This window comes from Lissotriton vulgaris, chromosome 1_1 (genome assembly GCF_964263255.1).
Source record: "Lissotriton vulgaris chromosome 1_1, aLisVul1.2, whole genome shotgun sequence".
In the NCBI taxonomy this organism is placed as follows: Eukaryota; Metazoa; Chordata; class Amphibia; order Caudata; family Salamandridae; genus Lissotriton; species Lissotriton vulgaris.
This window is the reverse complement of record NC_141685.1, coordinates 186,157,454-186,174,189: the sequence shown is the minus strand read 5'-3', so window position 1 is coordinate 186,174,189 and position 16,736 is coordinate 186,157,454. Positions and strand designations below refer to the sequence as shown.

Here is a 16,736-nt window from a genome sequence, read left to right as displayed (position 1 = left end):
GTATTCTAAGCTAAGTTATATGTACCTGAAGTACTTATGCGATCTTTCACAGGATATTCTTAGGATACGCGTGGTAAAACAACAGCAAGCTCAAATCCCAACCGCTGCTCACCAATGTGAGAAGTTGGCCCGATATGCAGTGCTCACTATTCTAGTGATCACTATGCATCAGTCCAAACGACCCTTATGGTGATTGGTTGTAAGTCAACCTTAGACCAGCTATCCTAGTAGCGTGGATACGAGCAGTCTTCGGGCTAAACTCTAGAGGGCGCGTTAAGCCAGCTGTTATACCATCACATACCCCTTGAACACCAAGTGAAAGGACACCACACAAGTGTTATGAAAATAAACAGTATATTTATTAGAATCACAACAGCCCTGGACTCTTTATGAGGACAGGGTACTAAGCACATAACAAAACTCTTAGGAAAATACTTCAAGTGCACAATCAATACAAGTGCCCGAGGGCACGGAAAGTTTAGTGGTCTCGGGCGGACCCGATAAGGCAAGTCGGAAGTGATAGGGACTCGGGACCCTTAAGTAAGGAGGCTATGCGGGCACCGAAATGCCGAAGTTACCTAGCCCCAAGGGCTGCGGCTGCACAAGTCGTTACAGGCATCGGGAGTCTTCGCTGACGAGCCAGGAGCCGGAAGGAAGGAGTTGCTGGCCGGCGACCAGTGGAAATAGTTTGTAGAGATCCAAGCCTGGATCAGAGATAGATGACACCTGAAAGCAGAGGGGACCAAGTTCGTACTACTAGCCAGTAGTCAGAGGGTACCAGGAGGGCACCAGATGATCGTCACCTCGACCAGGTGAGTGGGCGACGCTAGGCTCTGCAGTCTCACGGACCAGGAGGCGTTGTCGGCGACCAGGATGGAGGTGCGAGCTGTTCTACGACGGTTGATGCTGTCGTCGTCGCTGGGCCCAGGATTGGGGCAACAAGCCTTGGCAAATTTCAGGGCCACGTGGTGAAATGGCATCTTGAGTGGACCAGGAGGGTCCGGGATGCTCCTCTCGCAGAAGGGAGCAAAGGCCAGTCTGGAGCAACCAGACCAGCAGCGTTGGTTGTCGGGTGTCGTCAAGAAGGGCACAAGCCAGCGGCTAGTGACCAGACAACGTGTTGAACAGCAAAGAGCTGAAGGGCCCCACGCAGATCGTGGAGATGCTGGGAGGCTGCACTTCGGTGCTGGAGCTGCTCAGGGTCGGGGCTTCTCGGACCTCAGAGCACTCACCAGAGGATTCCTTCGGTGGTCGTGCTGGTTAAGAAATCGTGCAGGTTTTGATGATGGCCGGTCCCTCGAGGTCTCGTCGCACCCACGGATCTCAGCTGAGCTGACGATGTGGGTAGAGGTCAGAGGTGCCAGGGAAGCCGGTTCTCGTCGAGCTGGACAGTCGGATTCCTGAGGAAGGACTTGCAGCAAACTGCAGAGTTCTTAGATGGTGCCTGCGGACGCAGGGTGACTACTCCTTAGCCACAAGGGAGAAATCTTAAGAAGAGTCTCGAAGTCCTTTCGTAGAAAGTATTCTTGATTCAAAGATGATCTAATTTGGAAGGGTCCCTGCTCCTGCCTTTATCCTAAAGAAAGGGGTGGGTACATGACTAGGTCCTGCCCTAGGGGTGGGACCAGGAAGGGGGTAGTTACACCCCTCTCCTCTGCCGGACTTTCCCCAGGTCAGGGGCTGCGCGCCCCTGGAACTGGTTCTAACCGGCAGATGCGTAGTGAGCACCGGGGTGCCACTCCGCAGTCACCTTCTTGTAAAGCCCTGCCTACCCAGGATACACAAAACCCTGTTTTGGATGGTGCGAGCACCGCCCCGGACAGGAAACCCTTTGTCCAAGCTCTCCTCGCTGGAAGGACTCCCAGCAGCAGGAGGTCAGACTCGTGTCTGTGGTGGCAGCATCCATTTTGTGGAGCAGAGGCTTCAGTTAACTTTAACCGGGGTTCACAGTTACGTACATGTCGTGTCCCTCTAGAAGGGCGGAATGCTAACCTCGTCGCCAGCATTGGTGAGGGGTCAGCATCCCGATTCGTATGACACCTTACTCGACATGTCTTGATAACGCGATACCGAAGTTACCAATATGGCACGCGTTATCATGGAACAGCCATTGGGTCTTGGTTCCGCAAGCTGCAACCGGGCTCGGCCCGTGCCAGAGCCCAATTCACACGATTCCACGCACTCTGCCTTCAGGATTGTCAAGGCCTGCCATAGGAGTGACTGATAGGAACTCGGGTGTCCATTTTAGGGTTAGATATAGGGATACTATACCTAAAGCAACGGGCGAGTACGCCACGTTGCCCCAGCTGTCGCGCAGCCAATTGTGTCAGATTTAGATGGCCATCCAGGGGTGGCATAATACATGCTTCAGCCCCTGGTAGGCCCTGGGTACACCGAGGCCCTGAGTTACAGGGTCTGACAAGGTGGCCCAGTTCCAATTGGGTAATGCACCTAGGGTACACATCAATTTAGCGAGAGAACAGCTAGGCTGTGGGTCTGATTGGCAGGCCCACAGCCCGAGAAAGTCGTAAACCAGTGAAACAAAAGCAAAAAATCTGGGTGATCATAGGATTGCAGACCCTACTCTCCTACATCTAATATTAGTGTTTGCTGTATTTTTCTTTTCCTTTTGATAGGAGGGAAAGGTGGCCGCTCCTTTCCTGACCTCATAATACACCCTCTAAGGTGAAGAAGTCTTGCTTCTTTCAGAGAATCAAACGGGCCAGTGACAAGACCAAACAGTGCTTTGATTGGACAAAAACACCTCCAAACACCTCCAAGGGAAAACACCCCCAAAGCACACCTCAGTACAGAATCCGTCGGTGCTGCTGGTTACTTATTTAATGAACTAATTAATCAATCAATTGATTAATATCCGGGCTCCGGGTAGGGCTGTAGTGTAGGCATGCATAGTAATTCAGGGGTCGAGGGGTGCTTCAAGAGGGCCAAAGTCTATTGTCACTTTCCCCTTTGCATAATTTCTCAGATTTTGTATTACAGACTTGTTACAGTCTCCAATGGCTCAGCGACTTACGGACGGATCAACCTTAACTACTCGCCACATGCCACACACCTCTTGCCACTTGTCACTCACTTCTCACTGTTCATTGCTTGTTCGTTGCTATTCATCCCTGTCAAGAGTACAAGGGAGAATGCTGGCAATTGTTCAAGGGCAAGAGCGGGATCCAGAGCCAGTCCCTCTACAGACGGCAGATGTAGGCACTTCCCTCCACTCCTCTGCTCAGCTCTGCTCTGCTCAATGCTTTGTGTATACATAAAATCAGGCGGCAGTTCCCTGAGTTCTGAGGAATGATTGAAGCGTGCGATGTCGGACCATAGATGCGTCCATTCCGATGGTGAATTAAGTCTTCCCACATAGACATATACCGGGGGCGTGGGGAAAGCACTGTTTTAAGGAGGAAGCTATAGATAAATGAGATCACCCCTTTCATGTTAGCAGTCTTGGTGAGAAAGGCCTCAAATTTTGTGAGAGGTGGAGTAGCAGCCTCCCATATCTGAGGTGTGAGGGCCCAGTGCATCAATTGGATATACTGATATCTTTCCGTGTTCTTCAATTCAAAGTGCCTTTAACATTGATCAAAAGTAAGGGGATCGAAATTGTGGAACAAATGTATTAGAGCTAAGCAGCCTCCCCTTCTCCAGGCATCAAAGGGTCCCTTATGTTGGGCCGGGGGGAAATTTGGATTGAAATGGATTGGAGTGAATGCGGATGGAAAAGGAGTCCATACTTTAAGAGTGGTGAGTGTGGGGCAGCTAAGGTCACCCTGGCAGCCGCCTCGAAGAGAAGGGAGGCTCCAACTATTTCCCTATGGCACTCGCGTCTTTGGAGACTGCTTAGTCTAGAACGTATGGCTGATATTTTCAGGGATAATTATAAGAATTTCGAATTTAAATGGGGCCCCCTTGTCGCCTTCCTCTCCCAGAGCCGTCCGTCTGCGGTGTGTCCCTCCACCATCAGAGCCCGCCATCTCTTCCAGTTTTGATCACAATCCCAGTGTCGACCAACCTCTCGTTAGTATGAACACACCGCCACCACGGGTGGGGTGGGGGGGTGGATTTTTTCTTTTTTTTTTCTTTGTTCCTTGTTAGATTCATAATTAGGGCTCCCGGTTTTCCGTTTTTACGGATTTATACACATAAATACAGACGGAAAACTATTTTTCCATTGTCTGTATTTATATGTAGAAACGGAAAAATACTAGTAAAACGGTATATGGATGAGGTCACCTTTTGGCATGTTCCAAGAAGCAGTGAGGAAGCACACCTCGGGCGCACGTTAAACTCCTGCTACAATCTTCTGGCGCCAAGCGAGTCACTCGCCTCAAAGACACTTGCAGTGCACATTATGTTAAAGGCAGGCGGCGACCCATTGTCATTCTAAATGTGGTAATCATCTGCAGTCAGAATGACAATGGGCTGTCCACAGCCTGTGCAAGGGTGGGGAGGGGCGTTTGAATCCCGTGGAGTTCAAAAGAAGTGCGAAGTGCGATTCTAACTCCAAATAGCCAGCATGATGGTTTCTGTTTCAGATGCTCACTTCTATGAAATGCAGTCATTTGAAGGTCAGGAGTTTGAATCCCGGCGCTGCTGACTCGGCCTTCCTTTATTCTGAGGCTGGTGAATGGCGAACGTTTATATTGAGCACTAATACCATCTGTTATTTTTCGCCCTTGGTTACGGTAGAAGCACTATACATGAATAAAATGTTATTGTTATTAAATTCCTGTAAGGTAGCTTAGTATGGTAAGGTTACTGCTAATAAATGTGGGTACTTAAATTCTGGATTGCACAGACCCGGCCATACGAGTTTTACTGAACTGAACAAAAGAAAGTAATATATGTGAGAGTGAGGCGTTCTCCTTTCCACCCCTTGCAATGCTTCAAAGACACGGCAAACACAAGAAACAGAGATGCGTTTTCCAGCACAGAGTGTAATGTGACAATGTATTCATTTATATATCGCTTGCTGTTTCAGGTTTGCAGCTTCGCAGAGCTACAAATAACTACTGCCACTAACGCCCAACTATATCTTACTCATTTTATTGCACTCAGAAGGATGAAAGCCTGAGTCTGCTGAGCCGGGATTCAAACAGAGCTCTGTAGATTTTAGCACTTGCTCGGTGTGCTTCGGGCTGTTTGATTTTATTTTTAATCCAATGACAAGCAGATTAAAGGGAACAGGGGCCCTGAATGAACTATGGCTACAAATGCACCGGTAAGGAAACATTAAAAAAAATGCAGCTAATGTATGTAGCATGGCAATCGAAATTTGGATCAATTAATACTGTGATACTAACAAATGCAATGCATTTCTTGTATATTGTAGAAGTAGTGCAGCACTAAGTTTACTCAATGCCTTCAACTTCAAGTGTAGAAAGGAATTTTATTTTCGCTGTGTTTTCAATTTAAATAAATGTGGAAAAATACTAGCTGTAGCGTCGTCTTTTGCGTGTGGCAAAAATAAATGTGGATAAATACAGAAAAAATGCCCAAAAAATAAATACAGATAAATACAGACGGAAAAGGCAAAAAAATAAATACCATAAAACCGGGAGCCCTATTCATAATTACTTATCCCATGTTAAGATGAGTTTGTTCACGCTTTTTGGCTATTCCGCATACAACACCTTGGTGGAGCAACCTGGAGAAATTACCGTTACAGAAGGCCGTTAAGTTTTCTTTAGACCTATCTGCAGGCTTAGCAAAGTTGCATGATCTTCTTTTTTTTCTTTTTTTATCTTTCTGTCTCATCTCCGGGGCACTTAGAAGCTGTATCTTTCATTTGGCTTATCTAATAAGAGGAGGAGCTGGTTTATATATTTTTTTTGTTTGAGTTTTTATACAGCGCGAACTTGAACCGATTAGGTTATCAGAGCGCTTTACATAGCACCAGTTACGTTACATAAGGACACACATTCATTTTTGTTAGACACGGGGAGATTAAGTGATTTGCCCAGAATCACAGGATGTTTTAGCGACATTACCGAGACTCGAACCCAGTTCCCCAGGCTTTCTGATCCCCTGCGTGGGACCAAGTGATGATGTAATTTTTGCTTGTGGAAAAAAAATTTATGAACACATTTTTGACATAAATAAGGTGGCAGGCCAAAGGCTCCTCTGTGCCTTGCAGCAGCCGCCGCACGAGCAGCACCACAAGCGCCTTAGCACCGCGGTGCCGTTAGCGTCCGCTCCTGCCCCCAAAGCAGATCCGTAGAACTTATGAGCCTTTATAACAGGACGCGGGTGAAGCAGGAACCGGTCACAAAACAAACCCTCGCAGTCGTCCCAGGCTCCGCTCTGCTTGCTCGTCAACTCCTCTTCGTCTCGGCCCCTCGGCTCTAATCGATACAGTCTGCACTCAACGCCGAATCACAGGCCGACAACAACTGTGAACACCAACAGAGGGAAGAATTGTGTGTTTCCCCCAGTTAGTGAAAAAAACCCAGCATAAGCATTGGCTGCTTCTGCTGCACCCAGAGTCTTGTGCGTCTTTTCAGTCTAATTTTTCTGTCTGGAATAGATTGTGTCCTGGTTTTCTGCACCCAGTAAATCCAGGTGCAGAAAAACCTAACAACTGATAATCAAGTGGAATAAAATGAACACTTGAAAGTACGCCTTAATTTCATTGCCCTTCATTCACACTCTGGACCATAGTTGAGGGATAGGTCTAGGCATAGTCCTTGCAGCACACAATAGATTTGCTTGAGGCAGAGGCCAAAACTCAAAAGTCAGGAAGCCAGATACAAGTAGGTGGTAACTCAGGGCAGGGGAATACGCCTGTTGTCCGTAGAGGAGCCATTCCCGTCCCAGAAATCTGCATTACAAATTAATTAATAGTATATATTTTTTAATATCTGTTTGGTGCCAGTCCATATGACTTTCATATCTGCCTTTGGGATTCTATGTTGCAACTTTATAGGGTACATGTATCCTTTGTGAGCTTAATAAAATGTTACAAATTCTACAAATCCTCACTCCTACATCCAAGTACTCTCTTGCTACCATTCTACACTCTGCTCTGTCTGAAAAACAGCTCAGCATTTTCAAAATTCTGCATTGATTTGGCTTGTAAATTATATTTTTGGAAATGCACATGTATTAACTATTTAATTTTAATACTATAGGTGATTGAAATTACGGACGAAGAAAGCAAGATTTAGCACTAAGCAAATGAATGTTAGTGCCATAAGAAGGATTATTTTGAAAAACTGAAGGACATCCAGCATTCTACGTTTAAACAATTTCCAAAAATCTAAGTGTGGCGAGGAAAGTACTATACCTGTAAGTGAAGTCTCTAATTTTGCATTTCATTAACCCAGAGCAAAGCCATATCTGTGCACACAGCATCAGAAATAATGTAGAAAGACCGCTTCAGCATCCTCATCTGAAATATTATCAGAAAGACACATTGTCTCAGCATGACAGAATAACGTTCATCTAAAGCATCATGTAATTCCAGAGAGGAAACACACACTGCATAAAAGAAAGTTACAACTAAAGGTTTCTTCTGGATACCATCAAAGAAAAGACACTGAAAGAAGTCTCCGAAGCTGACACGTTAACAACTAAAAGATTGGAAAATCACCTTTGTTCAACAACCGTTTTTACAGTTACGCAAGTTTGAGACTATCTGCCTCGGGATATAACACCTTGACCCACTCTGCTCACTCTTGCGAAAACCTTAAAAATTCACCACTTTATTGTGTTCATGACCATCTCAGATTGTTTCCTTTTTATTGTATACTGTTCTGCAATTCTATGTAAATCGCCTCAACATTATCTGTTGTGCAAGAGTGATATGTACAACTGTTAAATATAAAAATGGGTTAAAGGATCACCGTTGCACTATAGGTAATGTAAATAAATCCTCATCTTCAAAACTACAATCCTTAACCTTACACCAAACATAGAAAGGGTAAAAGGAACTGATGTTCTGCGACTGGTGATCCACAATAGTACTGTGCCTTCTAACGCCCTCAGTTACTGCCATTACATTAGTGCAAAAAGGTACTTATCAGTTTAATCATTAAATATCAGACTAACACCTTATTACTGCATTGCTAAGAACCTATACAAATAGACTTGAGAAAAACGTCAGTCACAAATGAAGTTGCTGCCGGAGAGGCTATTGCCTAAAGACTATTATCTGCTAGAACAATTTCAACAGGTGTTATAGGGCTGCTTCCAGACATTTTTTGCTCAATTCAAGTGTTGAGAAGATTACACACAATTTCTTTTAGAGATAAGTACTAAACATTATCTAAACAAGCACAACTCTAAAATCGAGGCAAAATAACCGAAGTTGGGGACAAAAGTTACCTGTGCCCAAAAAGATACAGCCATAAATCATATCTCACAGAATTTGACAGAATGCACACAGGGGGAAACCACTTTCAGTGCAATGTATGCCAAAAAAGTTTCAGGCGTAAATCTTATCTCACTGAGCATATGAGAATCCACACTGGGGGAAAACACTCTCCGTGTAAAGTATGCAAAAAAAGTTTCAGGCGTAAATCTTATCTCACTGAGCATATGAGAATCCACACTGGGGAAAAACCTTTTCAGTGCTCTGAATGCCAGAAAAGCTTTAGAGTCAAAGCGAGTCTATATCAACATGCATTAACCCACTCTATGGAAAAACCTTACCAGTGCACTGGATGTCAGAAAAGGTTCAACCAAAAATGTTATCTCACTGAACATATGAGAATCCACTCTGGGGAAAAACCTTACCAGTGCTCTGAATGCCCAAAAGATTTCAAACTTAAATCACTTCTAACTGCACATGTGAGATTCCACACTGGGGAAAAACCTTATCAGTGCTCTGAATGCCAGAGATGTTTCAGTGACAAAATGAGACTCACTAAACATACAAGGACCCACACTTGGGTAAAACGTTATCGGTGCACTGAATGTGACAAATGTTTTAGTGAAAAAAGCAGTCTCACTCAGCATATAAGAACCCACACTGGGGAAAAACCTTATCAGTGCTCTGAATGCCACAAATGTTTCAACCAAAAAAGCAATCTCACTCAGCATATAAGAAGCCACACTGGGGAAAAACCTTATCAGTGCTCTGAATGCCAGATATGTTTCATTCGAAAAAGCAGTCTCATTCAGCATATAAGAACCCACACTGGGGAAAAACCTTATCAGTGCTCCGAATGCCAAAAATGTTTCAGCCACAAATCTAATCTCACTGAACATATGAGAATCCACTCTGGGGAAAACCCTTATCAGCGCTCTGAATGCCAGAACATTTTTTGTAACAAACCAAATCTATCTCGACATGCAATAACCCACTCTGTGGACAAACCTTATCAGTGCCCGGATTGTCAAAAATGTTTCAAAGACAAAAGCACTCTCACTCGGCATACAAGAACCCACACCGGGGAAAAACCTCATCAGTGCACAGAATGCCAGAAATGTTTCATTAACAAAAACAATCTCACTCAGCATACAATAACCCACACTGGAGAGAAACCATATCAGTGCACGGAATGCCAGAAATGTTTCAGTTGCAAAAGCAGACTCACTGAACATGCAAGAATACACACTGGGGAAAAACCATATCAGTGCTCTGAATGCCAGAAAAGGTTTTGTAACAAACAAAGTCTTTCTCATCATGCAATGACCCATTCTGTGGAGCAACCTTATCAGTGCTCTGAATGCCAGAAATGTTTCAATGAAAAACGCTATCTCACAGTGCATATAAGAACCCACACTAGGGAAAAACCTTATCAGTGCTCTGAATGCCAGAAATGTTTCAATGAAAAAAGACATCTCACGCTGCATATAAGAACCCACACTGGGGAAAAACCGTATCAGTGCTCTGAATGCCCAAAAGATTTCAAACTTAAATCCCTTCTAACTGCACATGTGAGATCCCACACTGGGGAAAAACCTTATCAGTGCTCTGAATGCCAGAGATATTTCAGTGACAAAATGAGACTCACTAAACATACAAGGACCCACACTTGGGTAAAACGTTATCGGTGCACTGAATGTGACAAATGTTTCAGTGAAAAAAGCAGTCTCACTCAGCACATAAGAACCCACACTGGGGAAAAACCTTATCAGTGCTCTGAATGCCAGAAATGTTTCATTCAAAAAAGCAGTCTCACACGGCACATAAGAACCCACACTGGGGAAAAACCTTATCAGTGCCCTGAATGCCCAAAAGATTTCAAACTTAAATCACATATAACTGAACATGTGAGAATCCACACTGGGGAAAAACCTTATCAGTGCTCTGAATGCCAGACATGCTTCAGTTTAAAAAGTAGTCTCACACGGCATATAAGAATCCACTCTGGGGAAAAACCTTATCAGTGCTCTGAATGCCAGAAAAGCTTTAGAGTCAAAGCGAGTCTATATCAACATGCATTAACCCACTCTATGGAAAAACCTTACCAGTGCGCTGAATGCCAGAAAAGGTTTTGTAACAAACCGAGTCTATCTCGACATGCATTAACCCACTCTGTGGAACAACCTTACCAGTGCGCTGAATGCCCAAAAAGTTTCAACCAAAAATGTCATCTCACTGAGCATATGAGATTCCACACTGGGGAAAAACCTTATCAGTGCTCCGAATGCCAGAGATGTTTCAGTGACAAAATGAGACTCACTATACATACAAGGACCCACTCTTTGGTAAAACGTTATCGGTGCACTGAATGTGACAAATGTTTCAGTGAAAAAAGCAGTCTCACTCAGCATATAAGAACCCACACTGGGGAAAAACCTTATCAGTGCTCTGAATGCCAGAAATGTTTCAGAGTCAAAATCCGTCTCACTCAGCATATAAGAACCCACACTGGGGAAAAACCTTATCAGTGCTCTGAATGCCAGAAATGTTTCATTCAAAAAAGCTGTCTCACACGGCACATAAGAACCCACACTGGGGAAAAACCTTATCAGTGCCCTGAATGCCCAAAAGAGTTCAAACTTAAATCACATATAACTGAACATGTGAGATTCCACACTGGGGAAAAACCTTATCAGTGCTCTGAATGCCAGACATGCTTCAGTTTAAAAAGTAGTCTCACACGGCACATAAGAATCCACACTGGGGAAAAACCTTATCAGTGCTCTGAATGCCAGAAGCGTGGCTCAGTGGTTAGAGGCGGCAGACCCGGAAGCTGAGATCGACCGTGGACCAGGGTTCGATTCCCCGCCTCGGGGGGTCTCGGGCTCAAAATTCCACGGACTCGACAATTCTCGCTCTGGTGCCTACTCAACTCACGGGGTCACACTCTGCGACTCTGGGCAATAGCTTGCTTAATCTCCACTACGGCCCCTCGCGACGGGATGCCTGGCTTTCACCTTGTGGACACCCTGCTGTGGTTTCTCACAGGGGAATACCAGGACGGGTTCCCTAAGCAAGCGCCGGGACGCTTATGGGCAGCTGTGCGCTTTACAAGTTCAGCACATTTACATTTACAGAAATGTTTCAGTATAAAAAGTAGTCTCACTCTGCATACAAGAACCCACACTGGGTAAAAACCTTATCAGTGCATTGAATGCCAGAAATGTTTCAGTGAAAAAAGTCATCTCACGCTGTATATAAAAACCCACACTGGGTAAAAACCTTATCAGTGCTCCGAATGCCAAAAATGTTTCAGCCAAAAATCTCATCTTACTGAACATGTGAGAATCCACATTGGTGAATTATCAGTGCTCTAAATGGTTGAAAAGATTCAGAGGTAGAGATGGTTACAAGCGCCATAAGAAAACACACTGTAGGAAGGTGGATATCTGACTATGGTTACCCCCAACTTTTTGCCTAGTGTTTAGCTGGTTTTCGACTTAGCCTGGGCCCTGAATAGCAGGATCCCAGGCCAACTATCGGCTCTCTCCTTAAAACGGACTCCATGTACCTTAGGTACATACACAATTGGATATTGGTTCACCTTATGAGTCCCTGTATAGTGTACCCTAGGTACTCAGGGCATAGGTGCAACCAAGGCCTACCAGGGGCTGCAGCATGTTTTATGCCACACCTGGCTGGCCACCCAAATAGACACAACTGGCTGTTCACTCAGCTGGGGCATGGTTGTGTAATCACCCCTTGCTTAGGTGTAGTATTCCTATACCTACATACATATAGACACATAGTAACCTATAAGTCACTCCTATGGCAGGCCTTAACAATCCTGAAGGCAGAGTGCTTGGTTATATGTGAGATGGTGCTCTAGCATGAGCTGAGCCTGTCTGCAGCGTTCGGAACTACTTCCTTATAGCTGTTCTATGATATTGCCAAACCATATACTCTTAAGTGCATTATAATCCTCGCGGTTATTGCGAACGTTAGTTTGGCTTTATCGAAACATGTCGTGTAAGGTGTCATACACTTTGGAATACTACCCCCTTGCCAATTCTGGCGACGGGGTAGCATTCCGCCCTTCTAGAGGGAGAAGACATGTTAGTTCTGACGATCACGGTTAAAGTTAACCAGAGCCCCAGCGTTACAAAATGGACGCTGCTGCCCCAGACACAAGTCTGACCTTCTGCTCCTGGGAGTCCTTCCAGCGAGGGAGGCCTGGACAATAGGTTTCCTGCCTGGAGAGGTGCAAGCACCGCCCCAGACAGGAGTTTGTGTATTAGGACAGGGAGGGTTGAAAAGAAACACACTGCCTGGAGCACTCTAGGTGCTCCATGCATACCCCAGTTCAAACCGGTTGCTGGGGCACCCCTGCCCCAGCTCTGGCGCGAAACTGGACAAAGGAAAGGGGGTGTAACCACCCACCTTCCTGTTCCCACCCATAGGAGGAACCGAGTAGGTAAACCAGCCCACTTTAGTTGTATAAAGATAGGAGCTGACACAGGAGACTTTAGATTAATCCTGGAATCGAACTGAAGACGAAACTCTGGACCCTTCGACATTCACCTAAGCTGAAGACTGAAGAATCTCCCTTGTGGCCAAGGAGTGACCACCCTGGGCAACCAGGCACCATCCAGCAACTCGACGGCTTGCTTTGCCCCCGTTCCCGCCGGAACCCGAGCTCATAGCCTGACAAGATCCTGACTCCCTAAGCCCTCTGACCCCACTGCACGACTCCAGCACAGATGAGCACCTGGACGGCGTTGGACCTCGTGGACCGGACATCTTGAAAAGTCCTTCTTCTTGCTACCAGCGCAGCTCCTGAGGCATCCTCGAAGCTGTGCACTGGGGACCGAGAGACACCCCGACAATGAGCACCACCTGCACCGAAGATCAGCCCTCCACACTCCACGTGTTCTGCCTGGGGCCCTTCTGCTTGTGTTCTACTCGACGCGTTGTCCCGGTTGCTGGCCAGTTGGCTAGTAGCCCTGTGACGATGATCCTTTAAGAAATCCATCGCTGGTCTGGTTGCTCCAGACTGGCACTTGCTTCCCTGAAAAGGTGAAGTACCTCAGACCCTCCTGGTCTGCACCAGAAGCCTTTTGTGTATCCTGCGTGGGTTGCCTTTGCTTAGGCTTGTTGGCTCCGATCTTGAAGTCGACCCCTCCTTCTGCGAAAACCTTCGTGGGACAGCTCCTCTCCAGCGCCTGGTCGTCCTCGACACCTCCTGGTCCGCGTGGCTGCAGAGACCAGCTTCACGACAGCACCTGATTGCTCCTCGACGACGTCTGGTTCCTTCCTGATTCCACCCGGTCACTGGCTAGTGACCTAGACTCTGTCCCCTCTGCTTTCAGGTCCTTGTTCAACTTCGATCCACCCTTGGATCCACCCGGACATCTTCCTCCTGGTCGCCTGCAGCATCTTTCTTCAGGGCTCCATTCGACGGCGAAACCAGACACACTTTGACACCTATGCACCCGCAGCCCGTGGGTGAGGTAACGCGAGTACTTCGGTGCTCCTGTAGGGATTGACTATCCTAGTGTCCAGATTTGCTTGTAGTTTCCTCCTATCTAAACCGGAAGTGTCCTAAAACTATAATTACTTACCTTTTAAGTTCCCATAGACTTTCTATTGACTCCCGCGTGAGTGTTCCGACTCTGCACGCGCCGCCTGTGGGCCTCCTACTCCTAACCTAAGGGTCAGATAGTGTAGCCCCAGCGATTCCCTAGGCTTTCTCCTTTTCACCAGTCGTGGTTCTTAAACCACTTACTTAGTATATGGTTTTACGCGCCCCTAGGGCCTAACTGTAAATTGTGCTATTTAAAGTATTTCGAAGTGTAACTTGTTTTGTGCTTTTGCCTCTGTCCTCATAAAGAGTTCAGAGGAGTGGGTTAGTGAATAAATACATATATATTTTATATATATCCTGTGTGGTGTCCTTTCATTTGGTATTCATGGGGTTACATATGGTAAAACAGCTGGCTTTACACGCCCTCTAGAGTTATGGCCTAAGACTGCTCTGTCCATGCTACCCCTAGGATAGCTGGTCTATAAGGTGTCACGTGTTTGTAATTATACCTTCACACTGTGTTAAGTTAGCATGAGCTTTTTACAAGTTTAAACACCATTTTCCTTCTCTGCTGCCTCTGCACACGGCACATTATGTTATTACAGCTTTTCGCCCAGTTGCATATTTTGCTTGACTTGAGAATAACAAGGTTTGCTTGATAATCTATGTCTGTACAGTGAGTGCCGAGGCCTTCAAGGTTTTCCAACACAGTGCTTGTTGTTCGAGTTGATCAGGGCACGGTCTAGACATAACACATATGCAGCTGTGGCCAACTTTGGGTTTGAGCGGGTTTAATAATGCACTGCACAGAGAAGTTAAACACACTTGATGGAGATTCGTATGCTGAGTGTTGGTGCAGGAGATGATGTGATCCGTTTCTGCTAAGACCAAGAGGTATGGGTCTGCCCTTCTAAACCCAAAAGAGACCTTCTTTAGATATAATATAATATACTGGCTAAGAAGGGTAAACTTACGTTTAATGTAACCTTTTACTATTAGCATTTCGATATGCTTTCTCCTTTTGTATTTTATGGAATAGTAACAATGCTGATAACCTTGTTCTTGATAATATGTTTCCTTGTATTATCTAAGACACTGCGCTCGAGAACACTGCATTAGAAATAAACATTTCAAAATTGTACGTGTCTTTATTTACTCCTTGTTCTGGACTGATGTGTGTATGACGAAAGAGTGTTCATTTATTCCACTTTACCTGAGGTGTTCTGAGTTCATGTTCTGGGTTGTCTAATCATTGGGGATGAGAAAGAACCAATAAGACATTGATTGCTAGTCTGGTAGGGGATTTTGGATACTGAGGTGAGTTTTTGGCACACCCTCATTCACTGAGGTTCTGGGTTTCTATGCACAGTTCTGTATAGGTACAGAATCCCTGCTACAAAGGTTGAGTTTACAACCATCACCATAAGGGTTGTTTGGACTGGTGCAAGGTGCTCACTAGAAGAGTGAACATCATTTATGTGTGTTCTGAATGTCAGATAAGGTTTAGTCTTGAATACAATGTCATTTCACATGAGAGAATTCATACTGGACTAAAGCATTATACAGGAGGGGAAAGCCAGAAACGTTTTACTCAGAAAGGAGATCTCACTAAACATGAGAAATGCATGCACATGAGGTGAAAAGTAAGGTATATCTTGAGTTGTAGAAAAGCTTCTAACAACTTGACTTTACATGAGAGAGCACATATTGTAGTTGCAATAGAGTTCATCAAGAAACTCTTACAGGATAACTTAGGCTGCCCGCATGCAACCTCCAAAGAAATGTCAGGCCTGGAAATATTTTTAATTGCAACAGAATCCATAATTTGAGTATCTGAAAGTTACAAAACTCTCAAGGTCTTTACTTTACACAGAGACGTTTTAGTGCTTGCAAAAATCAACTAATTGCCCTAAAAATCCCAATAATGTCTTAAATTTTACTCCACCCAAAAGGTTTCTACTCACCCTTGTTTCTTAACATATGACTGATATCTATTTTTTCATGATAAGATTAAGCCTATGTGATAAAAAAAACTTTGGCTGTCTACGCGGAGTTCCGCAAGCAGCGGAATGCGAAAGGGTCATGCCGTTTGTGGTGATTTCATCCCATGTCGGAGGATCATTTGGCCCTTCTCTTCCAGGAAGTTATGGATCTCTTTGTCAAACGCGTCCCTGTGCCAGAAGTAGGCCAGGGTTGCTACTCCCACTACTTCTTGGTACCCAAGAAGGACAAAGGCCTGCATCCTATCTTAGTCCTCAGGGACATCAACCGCTTCCTCCTAAAAGAGAAATTCAAGATGTTAGACTTGGCTCAGGTCTTGTCTGCCTTCGAGCCTGGAGATTTGATGGTAGCATTGGACTTGCAGGACACTTACTTTCACATCCCCGTCTTGCCTGCCCACCGTCATTACCTCGGTTCACGGTAGGCCACACGCATTTTCAGTTTACCATGCTCCCCTTTGGCCTTACCAGCCCTCCCCCGGGTGTTCACGAAAGTGATGGCGGTTGTCGCAGCTCATCTGCGCAGATCAGGGGTTCCAGTCTTCCCCTATCTCGACGACTGGCTGTTGAAGGCGAGGTCGCCCAGGCTGTCGTCTCCCTCCTCCAGACTAAGACTGACTTCCTGCATTTGCTGGGGTTCACAGTTAACGTGCTGAAGTCACAACTGATTCCCTCCCATAAGCTCCTTTTCATCTGAGCGGTTCTGGACACAGCACAGTTTTGGGTCTATCCTCCCTAGCAGCAAGTGCAGGATATTCGGGCTATGATACCGATGTTTCAGCCTCCATCCCGGTGTTCGGTGAGAATGAGGCTGCTGGGCCTCATG

The 16,736-nt window shown here is 45.6% G+C and overlaps 1 protein-coding gene across 1 annotated transcript; it reads left to right on the top strand.

Moving 5' to 3' along the window:
- The first annotated feature begins 8,391 nt into the window (after positions 1-8,391).
- On the top strand, positions 8,392-11,163 carry LOC147738116 (uncharacterized). Its single transcript, XM_086925031.1, has one exon. It carries the CDS (start codon positions 8,392-8,394, stop codon positions 11,161-11,163), a length of 2,772 nt encoding a protein of 923 aa, XP_086781157.1.
- The last annotated feature ends 5,573 nt before the right edge of the window (positions 11,164-16,736 follow it).